A 14,543-nucleotide genomic window follows, 5' to 3' on the forward strand; every position below is an offset into this window, starting at 1 on the left:
ATCCATGCCGACCAACATGCACCAACTCGGCAAGTCAAATTGGCCCAAATGTAGCTTGCATTCCTCGAAACCTTTCCTATCCCTGCACTTGTCCAAGTGTCTTTTAAATTTTGATTAGTAAGGGTGTTAGGTTTATGGGGAGAAGGCTGGACAATGAGGTTAGGAGGGAAAGATCAGCCACTATTGAATGGCAGAGTCGACTTGATGGGCCGAATGGCCTAATTCTGCTCCAAGAACTTCTGAAAAATTGTCATTGAATCCCCCTCAACTACTTCCCACTGAAGCTCGTTCCATATAGCCACCACCTTTAGTATGAAAAAGTTGCCCTTAGCTTCCCTGTTAAATCTTCCCCCTCTAGTTGTAAAGACAAGTCCACAAACAAACACAAGTTGTTTCTGCGATCTAAGCTCACATCAGTACACGACAAAGTGAAAGTTCCACCACTGGAAATGGCACCTCTTGATTATTCTGCACAGCCCACCACAAATAAAAGAACGCGCTAAGCATTTGACAAATCCGAAAAATACCTTACATTCATGGAAGGTGCGTCCTCTAAGGTTTCATTGATGAGCCGAATATTGAGCCCCTGAAATCCACACGGTCCTTTATACCTACCTGATCTCCCGGTTGCTAGACACTTTAACTCCCACTCCCACACTGACCTTTCTGACCTGGGCCTCCTCCACTGTCAGAGTGAGGCCCAGCGCAAATTGGAGGAACAGCACCTCATATTTCGCTCGGGTAGTTTACACCCCAGCGGTATCAACATTGACCTCTAACTTCAAGTAGCCCTTGCTTTCCCTCTCCCTCCATCCCCTCCTCCTCCTTCCCAGTTCTACGACCAGTCTGACTGTCCTAGTATTACATTCCATCTCTGTTTGCTTTGTTGTCACCTTCTCCCAGCTAGCAATGATTGATCCTACATTTTCCTTGATCTCCATCCCCTTTGTCTCGTTTTCACACCCAACACGACACAATTCCTGATCTCTGTGTCCCCCTCTCTCCTGACGTATGTCTGAAAAAGGATCTTGACCCGAAGCGTCACCCGTTACCGGGTGTGTAGTGTTGCAGGCCCTTCGGCCCACCGAGTCCGCGCCGCCCAGCGATCCCCGCACACTAACACTATCCTACACACACTAGGGACAATTTTTACATTTACCCAGTCAATTAACCTACAAACCTGCACGTCTTTGGAGTGTGGGAGGAAACCGAAGATCTCGGAGAAAACCCACGCAGGTCACGGGGAGAACGTACAAACTCCGTACAGACGACGCCCGTAGTCAGGATCGAACCTGAGTCTCCGGTGCTGCATTCGCTGTAAGGCAGCAACTCTACCGCTGCGCCACCGTGCCGGCACCTCAAACATTAGCACTGCAACACTGCCCATGCCTTCTCTCCAGAGATGCTGCCTGTCCTGCTGAGAAACTCCAGCATTTTGTGTCTATCTTCGGTCGTTTATACAGCTGGTTTTAGATTCTGTGCTATCGATAGATTCATTCCAGACTCACGTGCCCGTAACTCACACACCACTGCCTCGGGCCCAGCTTCCAGGCACCCATCACCCTCTGGGTAAAACAAGAGGGAGTACAGAGAAGGTTCACCAGATTGATCCCTGGGATGGCAGGACTTTCATATGAAGAAAGACTGGATAGACTCGGCTTGTACTCGCTGGAATTTAGACGATTGAGGGGGGATCTTATAGAAACTTACAAAATTCTTAAGGGGTTGGACAGGCTAGATGCAGGAAGATTGTTCCCGATGTTGGGGAAGTCCAGAACAAGGGGTCACAGTTTAAGGATAAGGGGGAAGTCTTTTAGGACCGAGATGAGAACGTTTCTTTTCACACAGAGAGTGGTGAATCTGTGGAATTCTCTGCCACAGAAGGTAGTTGAGGCCAGTTAATTGGCTATATTTAAGAGGGAGATAGATGTGGCCCTTTTTAGCATTGTAGAACATTTAGCAAAGAGAAGTGATAGGGTCACATGTACCGAGGTACAGTGAAAAGCTTTTGTTGCGTGCTGACCAGTCAGCGGTAAGACAATACATGATTACAATCAATCCATTTACAATGTATAGATACATGATAAGGGAATCACGTTTCGTGCAAGGTAAAGCCAGCAAAGTCCGGTCATGGACAGTCAAAGAGGTAGATACTAGTTCAGCACTGCTCTCTGGTTGTGGTAGGATGGTTCTGTTGCCTAATAACAGCTGGGAAGAAACTGTCCCTGATTCTGGAGGTGTGTGTTTTCACACTTCTGTACCTTTTGAGACGGGAGAAGAGGGAGTGGCCGGGGTGAGATTGGTCCTTGATTATGTTGCCTTGCCGAGGCAGCACGAGGTGTAGATGGAGTCAATGGAAGGAAGGTAGACACAAAATACTGGAGTAACTCAGCGGGTCAGGCAGCATCTCGGGAGAGAAGGAATGGGTGACGTTTCTTCAGTCTGACGAAGGGTCTCGACTTGCAACGTCACCCATTCCTTCCCTCCAGAGATGCTGCCTGACCCGCTGAGTTACTCCAGCATTTTGTGTCTACCTTCGATTTAGACCAGCATCTGCAGTTTTTTCCCTACACATCAGTAGAAGGGAGGTTATTTTGTGTGATGGTCAGGACATTGTGGGCCGAAGGGCCTGTTCCTGTGCTGCACCGTTCTATTTAAGTATCTCAGACTACATTTCAGAGAAATCCCCACCAACGGTTCCGTTTTTCGAGTGCGGGAGAGAAATCTCTCGGTCACGAGTCCTAATGAATAGCTGGATGGTTTTCACTTTGGACTGGCTTTGTACCCCGCGGCTGATTACAGTATCACATCTCTCCTTGTTTTTTGTTTTGTGACACTATTTATTTTCATCTATGACCGTTGGTCGGCACGGACTCGGTGGGCCGAAGGTCTTGTTTCTGCGCTGTATCTCAACTAAACGAATTACACAACATTCAGAAATCTTAATTGCAATTTGCTGGGTTTATATGTTTTAACATCGATAACTGATGCAACTTGGAATGTATGAAGATGCCTTTAATTTTTCAGTTATCGATCGTGTTGGACAGTAAAGCGACCAAGTCTCCCTACCAGCCTTGCTGTGGTAAAGAAGAACTCTCGGACAAACTGACCCAAAGGTCAGAAAGGCAAGTTTCAAGTCAACCAGAACCAACTAAACAAATAAGGCAGGAGAATATTTGCTTTACAAAGCAAACAACAGAGGCTATAACTTCAGGTAAGAAGCAAAGATAAACTCATTGAACCTAACTCGAAGCAAGTAGGTTCTTGTTGCCGAGCTATTTTTTAATTAATAATAATATATCACCTACCTTTGGATTCCTTCCTCCATTGCCATCATTACTACCGTGAATGTTTCTGCTTACAATACCTACTTCTTCCGTAACCGAATTAAATTGAAAATTAATTTAGACCGAAGAATTATTGTTCATTTTCAGGATGTATTTTTTTCGCATTGATTCCGTTAGTTCGTCTTTATTTAGTTTGGAGATCCAGCCTGGAATTAGCCCCCTGGGCTTGCCTTGTCCACACTGGCCAGCTCTTAGCAAATTTGCAGATGATACAAAGCTGGGTGGTAGCGTGAACTGTGAGGAAGATGCTATGAGGTTGCAGGGTGACTTGGACAGGTTGTGTGAGTGGGCGGATGCATGGCAGATGCAGTTTAATGTGGATAAGTGTGAGGTTATCCACTTTGGTGGTAAGAATAGGACGGCAGAGTATTATCTGAATGGTGTCAAGTTAGGAAAAGGGGACGTACAACGAGATCTGGGTGTCCTAGTGCATCAGTCACTGAAAGGAAGCATGCAGGTACAGCAGGCAGTGAAGAAAGCCAATGGAATGTTGGCCTTCATAACGAGGAGTTGAGTATAGGAGCAAAGAGGTCCTTCTGCGGTTGTACAGGGCCCTAGTGAGACCGCACCTGGAGCACTGTGTGCAGTTTTGGTCTCCAAATTTGAGGAAGGATATTCTTGCTATTGAGGGCGTGAAGCGTAGGTTTACTAGGTTAATTCCCGGAATGGCGGGACTGTCATATGTTGAAAGACTGGAGCGACTAGGCTTGTAGACACTGGAATTTAGAAGGATGAGAGGAGATCTTATCGAAACGTATATGATTATTAAGGGGTTGGACACGTTAGAGGCAGGAAACATATTCCCAATGTTTGGGGAGTCCAGAACCAGGGGCCACAGTTTAAGAATAAGGGGTAGGCCATTTAGAACGGAGATGAGGAAAAACTTTTTCAGTCAGAGAGTTGTGAATCTGTGGAATTCTCTGCCTCAGAAGGCAGTGGAGGCCAACGGTAGCACGGTAGCGCAGCGGTAGAGTTGCTGCTTTACAGCGAATGCAGCGCCGGAGACTCAGGTTCGATCCTGACTACGGGTGCTGCACTGTAAGGAGTTTGTACGTTCTCCCCGTGACCTGCGTGGGTTTTCTCCGAGATCTTCGGTTTCCTCCCACATTCCAAAGACGTACAGGTATGTAGGTTAATTGGCAGGGTAAATGTAAAAATTGTCCCTAGTGGGTGTAGGATAGTGTTAATGTGCGGGGATCACTGGGCGGCACGGACTTGGAGGGCCGAAAAGGCCTGTTTCCGGCTGTATATATATATGATATGATATGATAATTCTCTGAATGCATTCAAGAGAGAGCTAGATAGAGCTCTTAAGGATAGCGGAGTCAGGGGGTATGGGGAGAAGGCAGGAATGGGGTACAGATTGAGAATGATCAGCCATGATCACATTGAATGGCGGTGCTGGCTCGTAGGGCCGAATGGCCTCCTCCTGCACCTATTGTCTATTGTCTATTCACACTAGTCCTATGTTATCCCACTTTCACATCCACTCCCTACACAATTGAAGGCAATTTTGCAGAGAATAATGAACCAACAATTCCAGCACGTCTTTGGGATTTGGGAGGAAACCGGACCCCCGGAGGAAGCCCACGCGGTCACAGAGAACTTGCAAACTCCACACAGACTCAGCGCCTGAGGTCAGCTTCGAACCGTAGTCCCTGTGAGGCTGTGAGGCTGCACAACTGTGCCGCCCCTTCTTGCCATTCTGTTTTTGAAGGCTACAGTGCCTTTTCCGTAATGTTGACCTGTACTGAGCACTTGCTGAGAATAGTCTTGACACATGGTACCCAATTCATCAAATCCTGCATCACTGATTATAAAGCTTCCAGCTCTGGTGGTCAGATCTCTATCTGCTCCAGCTCATAAGGCTTGGAGTTCCCTCCCTAAATGCCTCTGCCTATCTACCTACACCTCCTCTAAGATAACCAACTTTGTGTAGGAAGGAACTGCTGATGCTGGTTTAAACCGAAGATAGATACAAAGTCCTGGAGTAACACAGCGGGAGGGGCAGCATCTGTGGAGAGAAGGAATGGGTGACGTTTCTGGTCAAATACTTTGAGTAATCTCTAACCTATTGCTATTGAGGGCGTGCAGCGTAGGTTTCCTCGGTTAATTCCCAGAATGGCGGGACTGTCATATGTTGAAAGACTGGAGCGACTAGGCTTGTATACACTGGAATTTAGAAGGATGAGAGGAGATCTTATCGAAACGTATAAGATTATTAAGGGGTTGGACACGTTAGAGGCAGGAAACATGTTCCCAATGTTGGGGGAGTCCAGAACCAGGGGCCACAGTTTAAGAATAAGGGGTAGGCCATTTAGAACGGAGATGAGGAAAAACTTTTTCAGTCAGAGAGTTGTGAATCTGTGGAATTCAGAAGGCAGTGGAGGCCAATTCTCTGAATGCATTCAAGAGAGAGCTAGATAGAGCTCTTAAGGATAGCGGAGTCAGGGGGTATGGGGAGAAGGCAGGAACGGGGTACTGATTGAGAATGATCAGCCATGATCAAATTGAATGGCGGTGCTGGCTCGAAGGGCCGAATGGCCTCCTCCTGTACCTATTGTCTATCTTGAAATGGCTCAAATGTGTTTGAAAACAGTCTTGTGAAGCCTGTTGGAATATTTTTTCTGCATTAATGGTCACGTTAATAATGTAGGTTGTTTTTTGTCCTGTTTTACTACTTAGTGGCTCCAGGCCAATGCATTTAAAAAAATATTGTCCATGTTTTCAAATCCCCCTCTCTATTGAGCTTAAAATATTTCATTGAAATTCTCCAGTCATTTACCGTCCAAAACAGTAAGACAGTCGTGGATGTAAACAAAATGGTGACCAACATTGAGATTTTTTCATGATACAAGGGGGCGCAGCGGTAGAGTTGCTGCCTTCCAGCGAATGCAGCGCCGGAGACCCGGGTTTGGTCCCGACTACGGGTGCCGTCTGTACGGAGTTTGTACGTTCTCCCCGTGACCTGCGTGAGTTTTCTCCGAGATCTCCGGTTTCCTCCCACACTCCAAAGACGTACAGGCTCGTAGGTTAATTGGCTTGGCAAATGTAAAAATTGTCCCTAGTGTGGGTGCAGGATGGTGTTAATGTGTGGGGATCGCTGGGCGGCGCGGACACGGTGGGCCGAAAGGGCCTGTTTCCATGCTGTATCTCTAAACAAGGTCATGTTTAATGAAGATTCAATGTTGTTATACCAAATGTGCAGAAGAGACAGATTTACTCCACACTGCCTGCAATTGAGCTGAGAACCACATGCTTAGGATACTTTTGGCCTGAAATACATAAATATCTTTATGAACAAGTGGTCAAGTGGACTTACGCCAACAAAACGCTGCTGGCCTCGGCAAGGCAGTGAGCAGCTTGGCACGGTGAGAACGTCTGAGTGCAGGCACCCAGAGAGTTGTGAATCTGCGGAATTCTCCGCCACAGAAATGTGGCAGTGGAGGCCGATTCACTGTGACTGGATGAATTTAAACGAGAGTTAGATAGAGCTCTAGGGGCTAGCGGAATCAAGGGGTATGGGGAGAAGGCAGGCACGGGTTACTGATTGTGGATGATCAGCCATGATCACGATGAATGGCGGTGCTGGCTCGAAGGGTCAAATGGCCTCCTCCTGCACCTATTTTCTATGTTTCTATGCACTGTGGGAAGAAAACTTTGGCCCAGTAAGACAGCCAGAGATGACTTTCTGCACAGACCCCAGCGTTGAAAAGACCAAGCTCCTGTAAAAAAGAGAGAGAGAGAGAGAGAGAGAGAGAGAGAGAGAGAGAGAGAGACAGAGACAGAGAGAGAGAGACAGAGAGAGAGACAGAGAGAGAGACAGAGAGAGAGACAGAGAGAGAGAGACAGAGAGAGAGAGACAGAGAGAGAGAGACAGAGAGAGACAGAGAGAGAGAGAGAGAGAGAGAGAGACAGAGGGAGAGAGAGACAGAGAGGGAGAGACAGAGAGAGAGACACAGAGAGAGAGACACAGAGAGAGAGACAGAGAGAGAGACAGTGAGAGAGACAGAGAGAGAGACAGAGAGAGAGACAGAGAGAGAGAGGCTTTGATGAACCAATCTGGAGAGAAGCCACCTTCAGTGTCCATATTTCCTTGATAAAATTGATCCAGCAATCCTTTGGTTAATGTTTGGACAAGAAATGATTCTCTATTATTGCGGGTCACAGTGGACTATTTCTGTAGACTTTGCTAATCGGGCATTGTGCTTGGGTATGGCAATACTTTATTGGACTGTACGCAAGAAACGAATTTCACTCTGCGTCTGCATATCCATATACTAAAACTCTCGTTTGTTTGTTTGTTTGTGAACTACAGCCAAAACGATACATGATAGCGCGACAATTGTAGGCCCACCTTCCTCACCGACGCCCCTTTGGTGCTAATGGAAGAGGTTTCATTGAAATCGGTGTTATATTTTTAAAGTTATTCACGTTTTTAAGTTTAAATCTATCTCCTAGGGGGGGAGGGGGTGGAGGGAGGGGAGAGGGAGGGAGGATAAGGGAGGTTGAGGGGGATGGAGTGGGGGGTGGAGGGAGGGAGAGGGGGGGAGGAGGGAGAGAGAGGGGGAGGGGGTAGGGGAGTGGGGGAAAAGGGGGGTGAGGGAGAGGGGTGGGCGAGCAGAGGGTGCTGCACCAATGTAGGAGGGGTTTGGGCCCAACAGGTCCACTTGGTCCAGTGTGACAATAAAGCAACATTGACCATTGCCGACTCAAGTCAATGATAACATCAAAATCACACATCAAATGGCCAACAGGACTTTTCAATGAGTGGCCAGTGATCATCGTAGGAGAGGAATTGATAGCTACTTAGTGATAATACTGAACAGGGTCTGTAGAAGAAGGGTCCTGACCCGAATCATCACCTGTCCATGTTCTGGGATGCTGCCTGACCCCGCTGAGTTACTCCAGCACTTTGTGTATTCTTTGGTAAGCCAGCATCTGCAGTTCCTTGCTTCTGGTAATCACACTTATTGAGAAAGCGGAAATCAATGTTCTCTTGTCACGGCTAATCAGAGGAAACTAGTCCTAGGCAATGGTCCTCATCTTCTATGTGAATGCTTTAAGAAACATCATTATCTCGAACACACGCTCCGTGTGAAATGGTGCCTCGGGTAGATCAGTGAGAATTGTCCAAGAAGCTCTGAAGGGGCAGGGCGTCAGAAGGATGCTGCAGTCTCACAATAAGCATTGATTAGGAAACGTCTTACTCAACCACTGAACAATGCAGCAATTCACAACTGATTATGTGCCCGTTTAGTTACTGGTGTGCAGAAGGCTCGATTGAGCTCCGTTCAGTCAATTCTTGAGAGGTATAATGACGGTCACCTGCTGAAACCCCTGCATGGAGGAATAAGTCCGGCAGCAAACACAATAAGTTTCCATGCAACTTCACCTTGATTCTCAGTTGCAATCAGACAAAGTCCGTACAAAACCTCACCATTTGTTTAATTTAGTTTAGTTTGGAGACACAGCGCGGAAACAGGCCCTTCAGCCCACCGGGTCCGCGCCGACCAGCGATCCCCGCGCACTAACACCATCCTACACACACTAGGGACAATTTTACATTTCTACCAAGCCAATTAACCTACAAACATGTACGTCTTTGGAATGTGGGAGGAAACTGAAGATCTTGGAGAAAACCCACGCAGGTCACGGGGAGAACGTACAAACTCCATACAGACAGCACCCGTAGTCGGGATCGAACCCGGGTCTCTGGCGCTGCAAGGCAGCAACTCTACCGCTGTGCCACCCAGTAGATTGTTCTCATCTGTATTTACTGTAAAGGGGTTTTGCACAATTTCACTTCATTTATTTTGTTGCGATTCACTGCACATTATTTTTGAGGGTGAGATATATGAATCATAGATGATTTGAACATGAATTCATAAACTATAACCTTCTGTGGTTTTGTTAGCCAAGAGCCACTGAACTCCAACGACACATTGAACAAACTGAGTCTGAAGAAGGGTCCCGACCCAGAACGTCACCCATCCATGTTCTCCACAGATGCTGTCTGACCCACTGAGTTACTCCAGCACTTTGTGCCTCATCTCCTTTGAAACATTGTCCCTCTCACAATGCTGCGCCCTCTAAATGTATCATGTCACCTTAATGCTGTGCCCTCTCAGTGTATCATGTCACCTTGACAAGATACCCTGTAATACTGGAATTTTAAGCATTGTATAGACTTGCCAGCGAATAAGGATAGTCTGAGAAATGGGTAAAAAATTACCAATAACCGAATCATTTTACTCTCAACAATTGGTTCTCTGCTGTGTTATTTTCTCAACAAGTTTGTTTGTTTGTTTATATTTTATTTCGAACATGTAAATCAAAAATCAGTCAATGAAAGTAAGCACCCAGGTACAGCAGGCAGTGAATGGCATGTTGACCTTCGTAATGAGAGGATTTGAGTATAGGAGCAAGGTGTCCTACTGCAGTTGTACAGGGCCCTGGTGAGACCGCACCTGGAGTACTGTGTGCAGTTTTGGTCTCCTAATTTGAGGAAGGACATTCTTGCTGTTGAGGGCGTGCAACGTAGGTTCACAAGGTCAATTCCCGGGATGGCGGGACTGACAAATGATGAAAGAATGGGTCGACTGGACTTATATTCACTGGACTTTAGAAGGATGAGAGGGGATCTTATAGAAACATATAACATTCTTAAGGGAATGCAGGAAAAATGTTACCAATGTTGGGGGAATCCAGAACAAGGGGGTCACAGTTTAAGAATAATGGTCGGCCATTTAGAACTGAGATGAGGAAAACCTTTTCACCCAGAGAGTTGTGAATCTGTGGAATTCTCTGCCACAGAAGGCAGTGGAGGCAAATTCACTGGATGTTTTCAAGAGAGAGTTTTAACTCTTAGGGCTAACAGAATCAAGGGACATGGGGGAAAAGCAGGAACGGGATACTGATTGTGCATGATCAGCCATGATCATATTGAATGGCGGTGCTGGCTCGAAGGGCCGAATTGCCTACTCCCGTGCCTATTTTCAATGTTTCCGTATGTTTCAATGAGGTCCCCCCCCCCTCATTCTTCTAAACTCCAGCGAGTACAGGCCCAATGCTGACAAACACTCATCGTGGGTTAACCCACTCATTCCTGGGATTGTTCTTGTAAACCTCCTCTGGACCCTCTCCAGAGCCAGCACATCCTTCCTCAGATATGGTGCCAAGACATTGTGGGCCAATGGGCGTGTTCCTGTGCTGTTCTACGTGCTATTTTGTAGATCTTTATCTGTCAGCACCTTTCAAAATTGCATTATTTAGCGCACCAATGTAATAATAATAATAATAATATTCATTTATTGTCATTGCAACGAGTACAACGAAATTAAAAAATAGCCAATCCTGACGGTGCGTACAAACATATATGCAATAAATGCAAAAACAAATAAATACATAAATACAATTAAATACAATTATATTAAGTACAAGATTTTTTAACGGTGTTGCCTAGTGCAAAGGTAGTGTTCAGTTCTCGTATGGCCCTGGGGTAAAAACTGTTCTTAAGTCTGTTTGTTCGGGATTTGATCGACCTGAAACGTCGACCAGAGGGCAGATGAACAAACAGGCGGTGGCCGGGGTGGGATGGATCTTTTATTATTTTGCCTGCTCTACTGAGGCAGCGTAGGCTGAACAGGTGCTCCAGGGAGGGCTGACTTCTCAAAGAATACTTGCAGATTAATTGTGTTGGTGTTTTGATTCTGAGTGGGGAAGAATCCTGCACTTTCTGAGATTATGTTCTTTGGAGTGCAGTTCTTTAATAACATTCAAATCACGAGCCGGTTTTATTCAAGGTCAGGGAAATATGATGGAAAGCAGTTTCATGGTTTAAGCTACAAGAAATTAATCAATCTTCATTCTATGTTCCCCGTGAATGTGGGTGAAATAAGTTTGTGATGGGAATGAGTGCAGCAGACATTCATCGCTGAAGAAGTTTCCTCTTGCATCTCGCCATGGCATTTGGCTACCATTTGACCGGTGACGTTGTGTTAGCCCCTAAATTCTGTTCGGGGAGGCACAGTGGAGCAGCGGTAGAGTTGCTGCCTTCCAGAGCTCTCAGCGCCTGAGACCCGGGTTCGATCCCGACTACGGGTGCAGTCTGCACGGAGTTTGTGCGTTCTCCCCGTGACCACGTGGGTTTTCTCCAGGATCTTCGGTTTCCCCTCCCACACTACAAAGACGCACAGGATTTTGTAGGCTAATTGGCTTGATGTCAATGTAAATTGCCCCTAGTGTGTGTAGGACAGTGATAATGAGTTAGATGTGGCCCTTGTGGCTAAAGGGATCAGGGGGTATGGAGAGAAGGCAGGTACGGGTTACTGAGCTGGATGATCAGCCATGATCATATTGAATGGTGGTGCAGGCTCGAAGGGCCGAACGACCTACTCCTGCACCTATTTTCTATGTTTCTATGTGCAGGGATTGCTGATCGGTGTGAATTTGGTGGGCCGAAGGGCCTGTTTCTGCGCTGTACCTAAACACAACTAAACTAAATATTTGAAATTAAAGGTTAGATTCAACACTGAAAGAAGGAAAGTGTCTATATAAAATCTGTATCGACTGAGAGACAGTCTGGCATAGTTGGTTAAATATATGTCCTTTACCTTACACATTTCATTTGCTGGAGGTGTTCTTTTGAGTGATATGGAACATAGAACAGCACGGCATAGGAACAAGCCCTTCGGTCCACAGTACCCATGCTAGATATGATGCTAAGTTAAACTAATCTCTGCCTGCACATTGTCCATATCCCTCCATTCCCTGCATATCATGTGCTTATTTAAAAGCCTCTTGAACGCCACTATCACATCTGCCCTCCACCACCACCCCCTGGCAACGCGTTCCACACACCCACCACCCTCTGTGTAAAGATAGACACAAACAGCTGGAATAACTCAGCAGGTCAGACAACTTCTCTGGAGAAAACAAATAAATGACGGTCCAGGTCAAGACCCTTCTTCAGGTCTCGACCCAAAATGTCACCTGCAGCCTGCAGAAGGGTCTTGACCTGAAACGTTACCTAGTCCTTTCCTCTGGAGATGCTGCCTGACCAATTGAGTTACTCCAGCATTTTGTGTCCATCTTTGGTGTAAACCAGCATCAGCAGTTCCTTCCGACAAAACCTCTGTGTAAAAATAGTCCTGCCCCACACATCTCCTTTAAACTTTGCCCCTCTCACCTTCAAGCTGGGCCCTCTAGTCTTGGACAGTTCCACCCTGGAATTTCAGTGCATTTACTTGATAATATAATCATTGATTAAATTATACTTGCAAACATTAAAGGGCCTGTCCCACTTAGGCGATATTTTTAGGCGACTGCCGGCGACTGTCAAAGTAGTAGCAGATCGCCAAAATGTTCTTTTACCCTACGACAGTGACCACGACAACGCCCCTGGCTAAGAGACTACACCATCTTCGGAAACATCGCGAAATTCCCACGCTTATCAATGCTTCTCCTGCGTCCTAATTTTCGCTGAAATCACTGACAAGTCTGTAATTACTTGAGAGTTTTGAAATATAACATCTTGCCCGGGTTACTTGAAAACCAAGCTTCACGGTAACAAGGCATAAACTGGATTGACTTCCAGTTTACTAATAGCAGTATTAAGAAATTTAATTTTAAACGTGGTTAAATGGGTTTTTGTGCGGAGTGTGGGCATTCTTTGAAAATGTACGGGAGATGCATATCTGGTTTCTGGGTTGCATATCTGGGTTGGGAGCCTACTTTAAAAGTAATCGCTGATGGCCATAAACATCGCAAAATTCCCACGCTTACCTGACCGTCAAACTGTCACCTCCAATCTACCTGTCAAATGTCCCGACGGTAAATAAATTGGTTAAACACAAGTATTTTATGGTATCTTCAAATGACTGTACTTATTTTAATATTACGTGCTTCCAAATGCATCTGCGACAACCTAGCAAACCTGGGGACAGCATGCGACAGACAGCGCCCGCAATAAGCTACAATACCTGGCGACAAGCCAGCTGTCGGCGAGAAATTTCAATCCGGTTCATCTCTCAGCGACGCGCCGAGATCCACTACGAATCTTTGAAGACCCCTCACGATCATGCCCGCCCGCGACACCCCGGAGAACTGTCGGCGACAGCCTAGTCACCGGCAGTCACCTTGAAATTGCCTAAAGTGGGACAGGCCCTTAAGAAAGATGCTTTTCTAAGATTTATATTGCTGACATGATACTGCTGTGTCGAATAAACTACATTTTGCATGCCATCTGTACCTTGATTGCTCTGGGAGTACTAGATTCATCACACAGAAAGTAAAATATAGTTAACTATTTAACTGCTCAGCATGAATTTATTTAATGAACGTCACAGTAGCACGTTTGCATCCTCTTGTTCCTTTAATTGTAACAGCAGAGCAATGATCCTTCCAGCAACCCCAGACCCAATTAACACCTTGAGCAGATAAATACCAAGATACCGAGGTCACAGGGCCAACATCCGTGAACGCCCACACTTGGGTGTAGAGGTGGCGGTAGAGTTGCTGCCTCACAGTGAATGCAACGCCAGAGACCCGGGTTCCATCGTAACTACGGGCGCCGTCTGTACGGAGTTTGCACGTTCTCCCCGTGACCTGTGGGTTTTCTCCGAGATCTTCGGTTTCCTCCCACACTCCAAAGACGTGCAGGTTTGTAGGTTAATTGACTGGGTAAAATGTAAAAATTGTCCCTAGTGTGTGTAGGATAGTGTTAATGTGCGGGGATCGATGGTCAGCGCGGACCCGGTGGGCCGAAGGGCCTGTTTCCACGCTGTATCTCTAAACTAAACTACACTAAACTAAACTCCACACAGGCAGCACCCGAGGTCAGGATTGAACCAGCACTTTCTGCATGTTTCTCTTTCCTGTTTTTGAATCTAGCAAAGCACTTTCTTAGCGATAAGGAACTGCAGGTGCTGAAATCCTGAGCAAAACACAAAGTGCTGGAGTAACTCAGCGGGTCAGGCAGCATCTGCACACAGGGCGCCCAAGGTCAGGATCGAACATAGGTCCCTGGTGCTTAACATCTATGTTTCAAATGTTCAAAACTGTTCAAAATGTACACCAGTTCTATGTTCTCTCAGTTTTGCATCCTACCACGGTCCAAAGACGTACAGATTGGTTGGTTAATTAGCTTCTGTAAGTTTCTGTAAGCTCTAGGGAAAACTTACAGAAGCAAATTAA

General features: G+C 46.3%; 1 protein-coding gene across 1 annotated transcript in view; it reads left to right on the plus strand.

Annotated features, from left to right (window-relative positions):
- Window positions 1-14,543, plus strand: part of cfap20dc (CFAP20 domain containing) — a 184,807-nt gene that overhangs the window by 86,996 nt on the left and 83,268 nt on the right. Inside the window, exon 9 of the mRNA XM_078413761.1 lies at window positions 3,028-3,214. Coding sequence (XP_078269887.1) covers window positions 3,028-3,214 — 187 coding nt within the window. The remainder of the gene's footprint in view (window positions 1-3,027; window positions 3,215-14,543) is intronic.

The sequence above is a fragment of the Rhinoraja longicauda genome, chromosome 17, assembly GCF_053455715.1.
Source record: "Rhinoraja longicauda isolate Sanriku21f chromosome 17, sRhiLon1.1, whole genome shotgun sequence".
Classification (NCBI taxonomy): domain Eukaryota; kingdom Metazoa; phylum Chordata; class Chondrichthyes; order Rajiformes; family Arhynchobatidae; genus Rhinoraja; species Rhinoraja longicauda.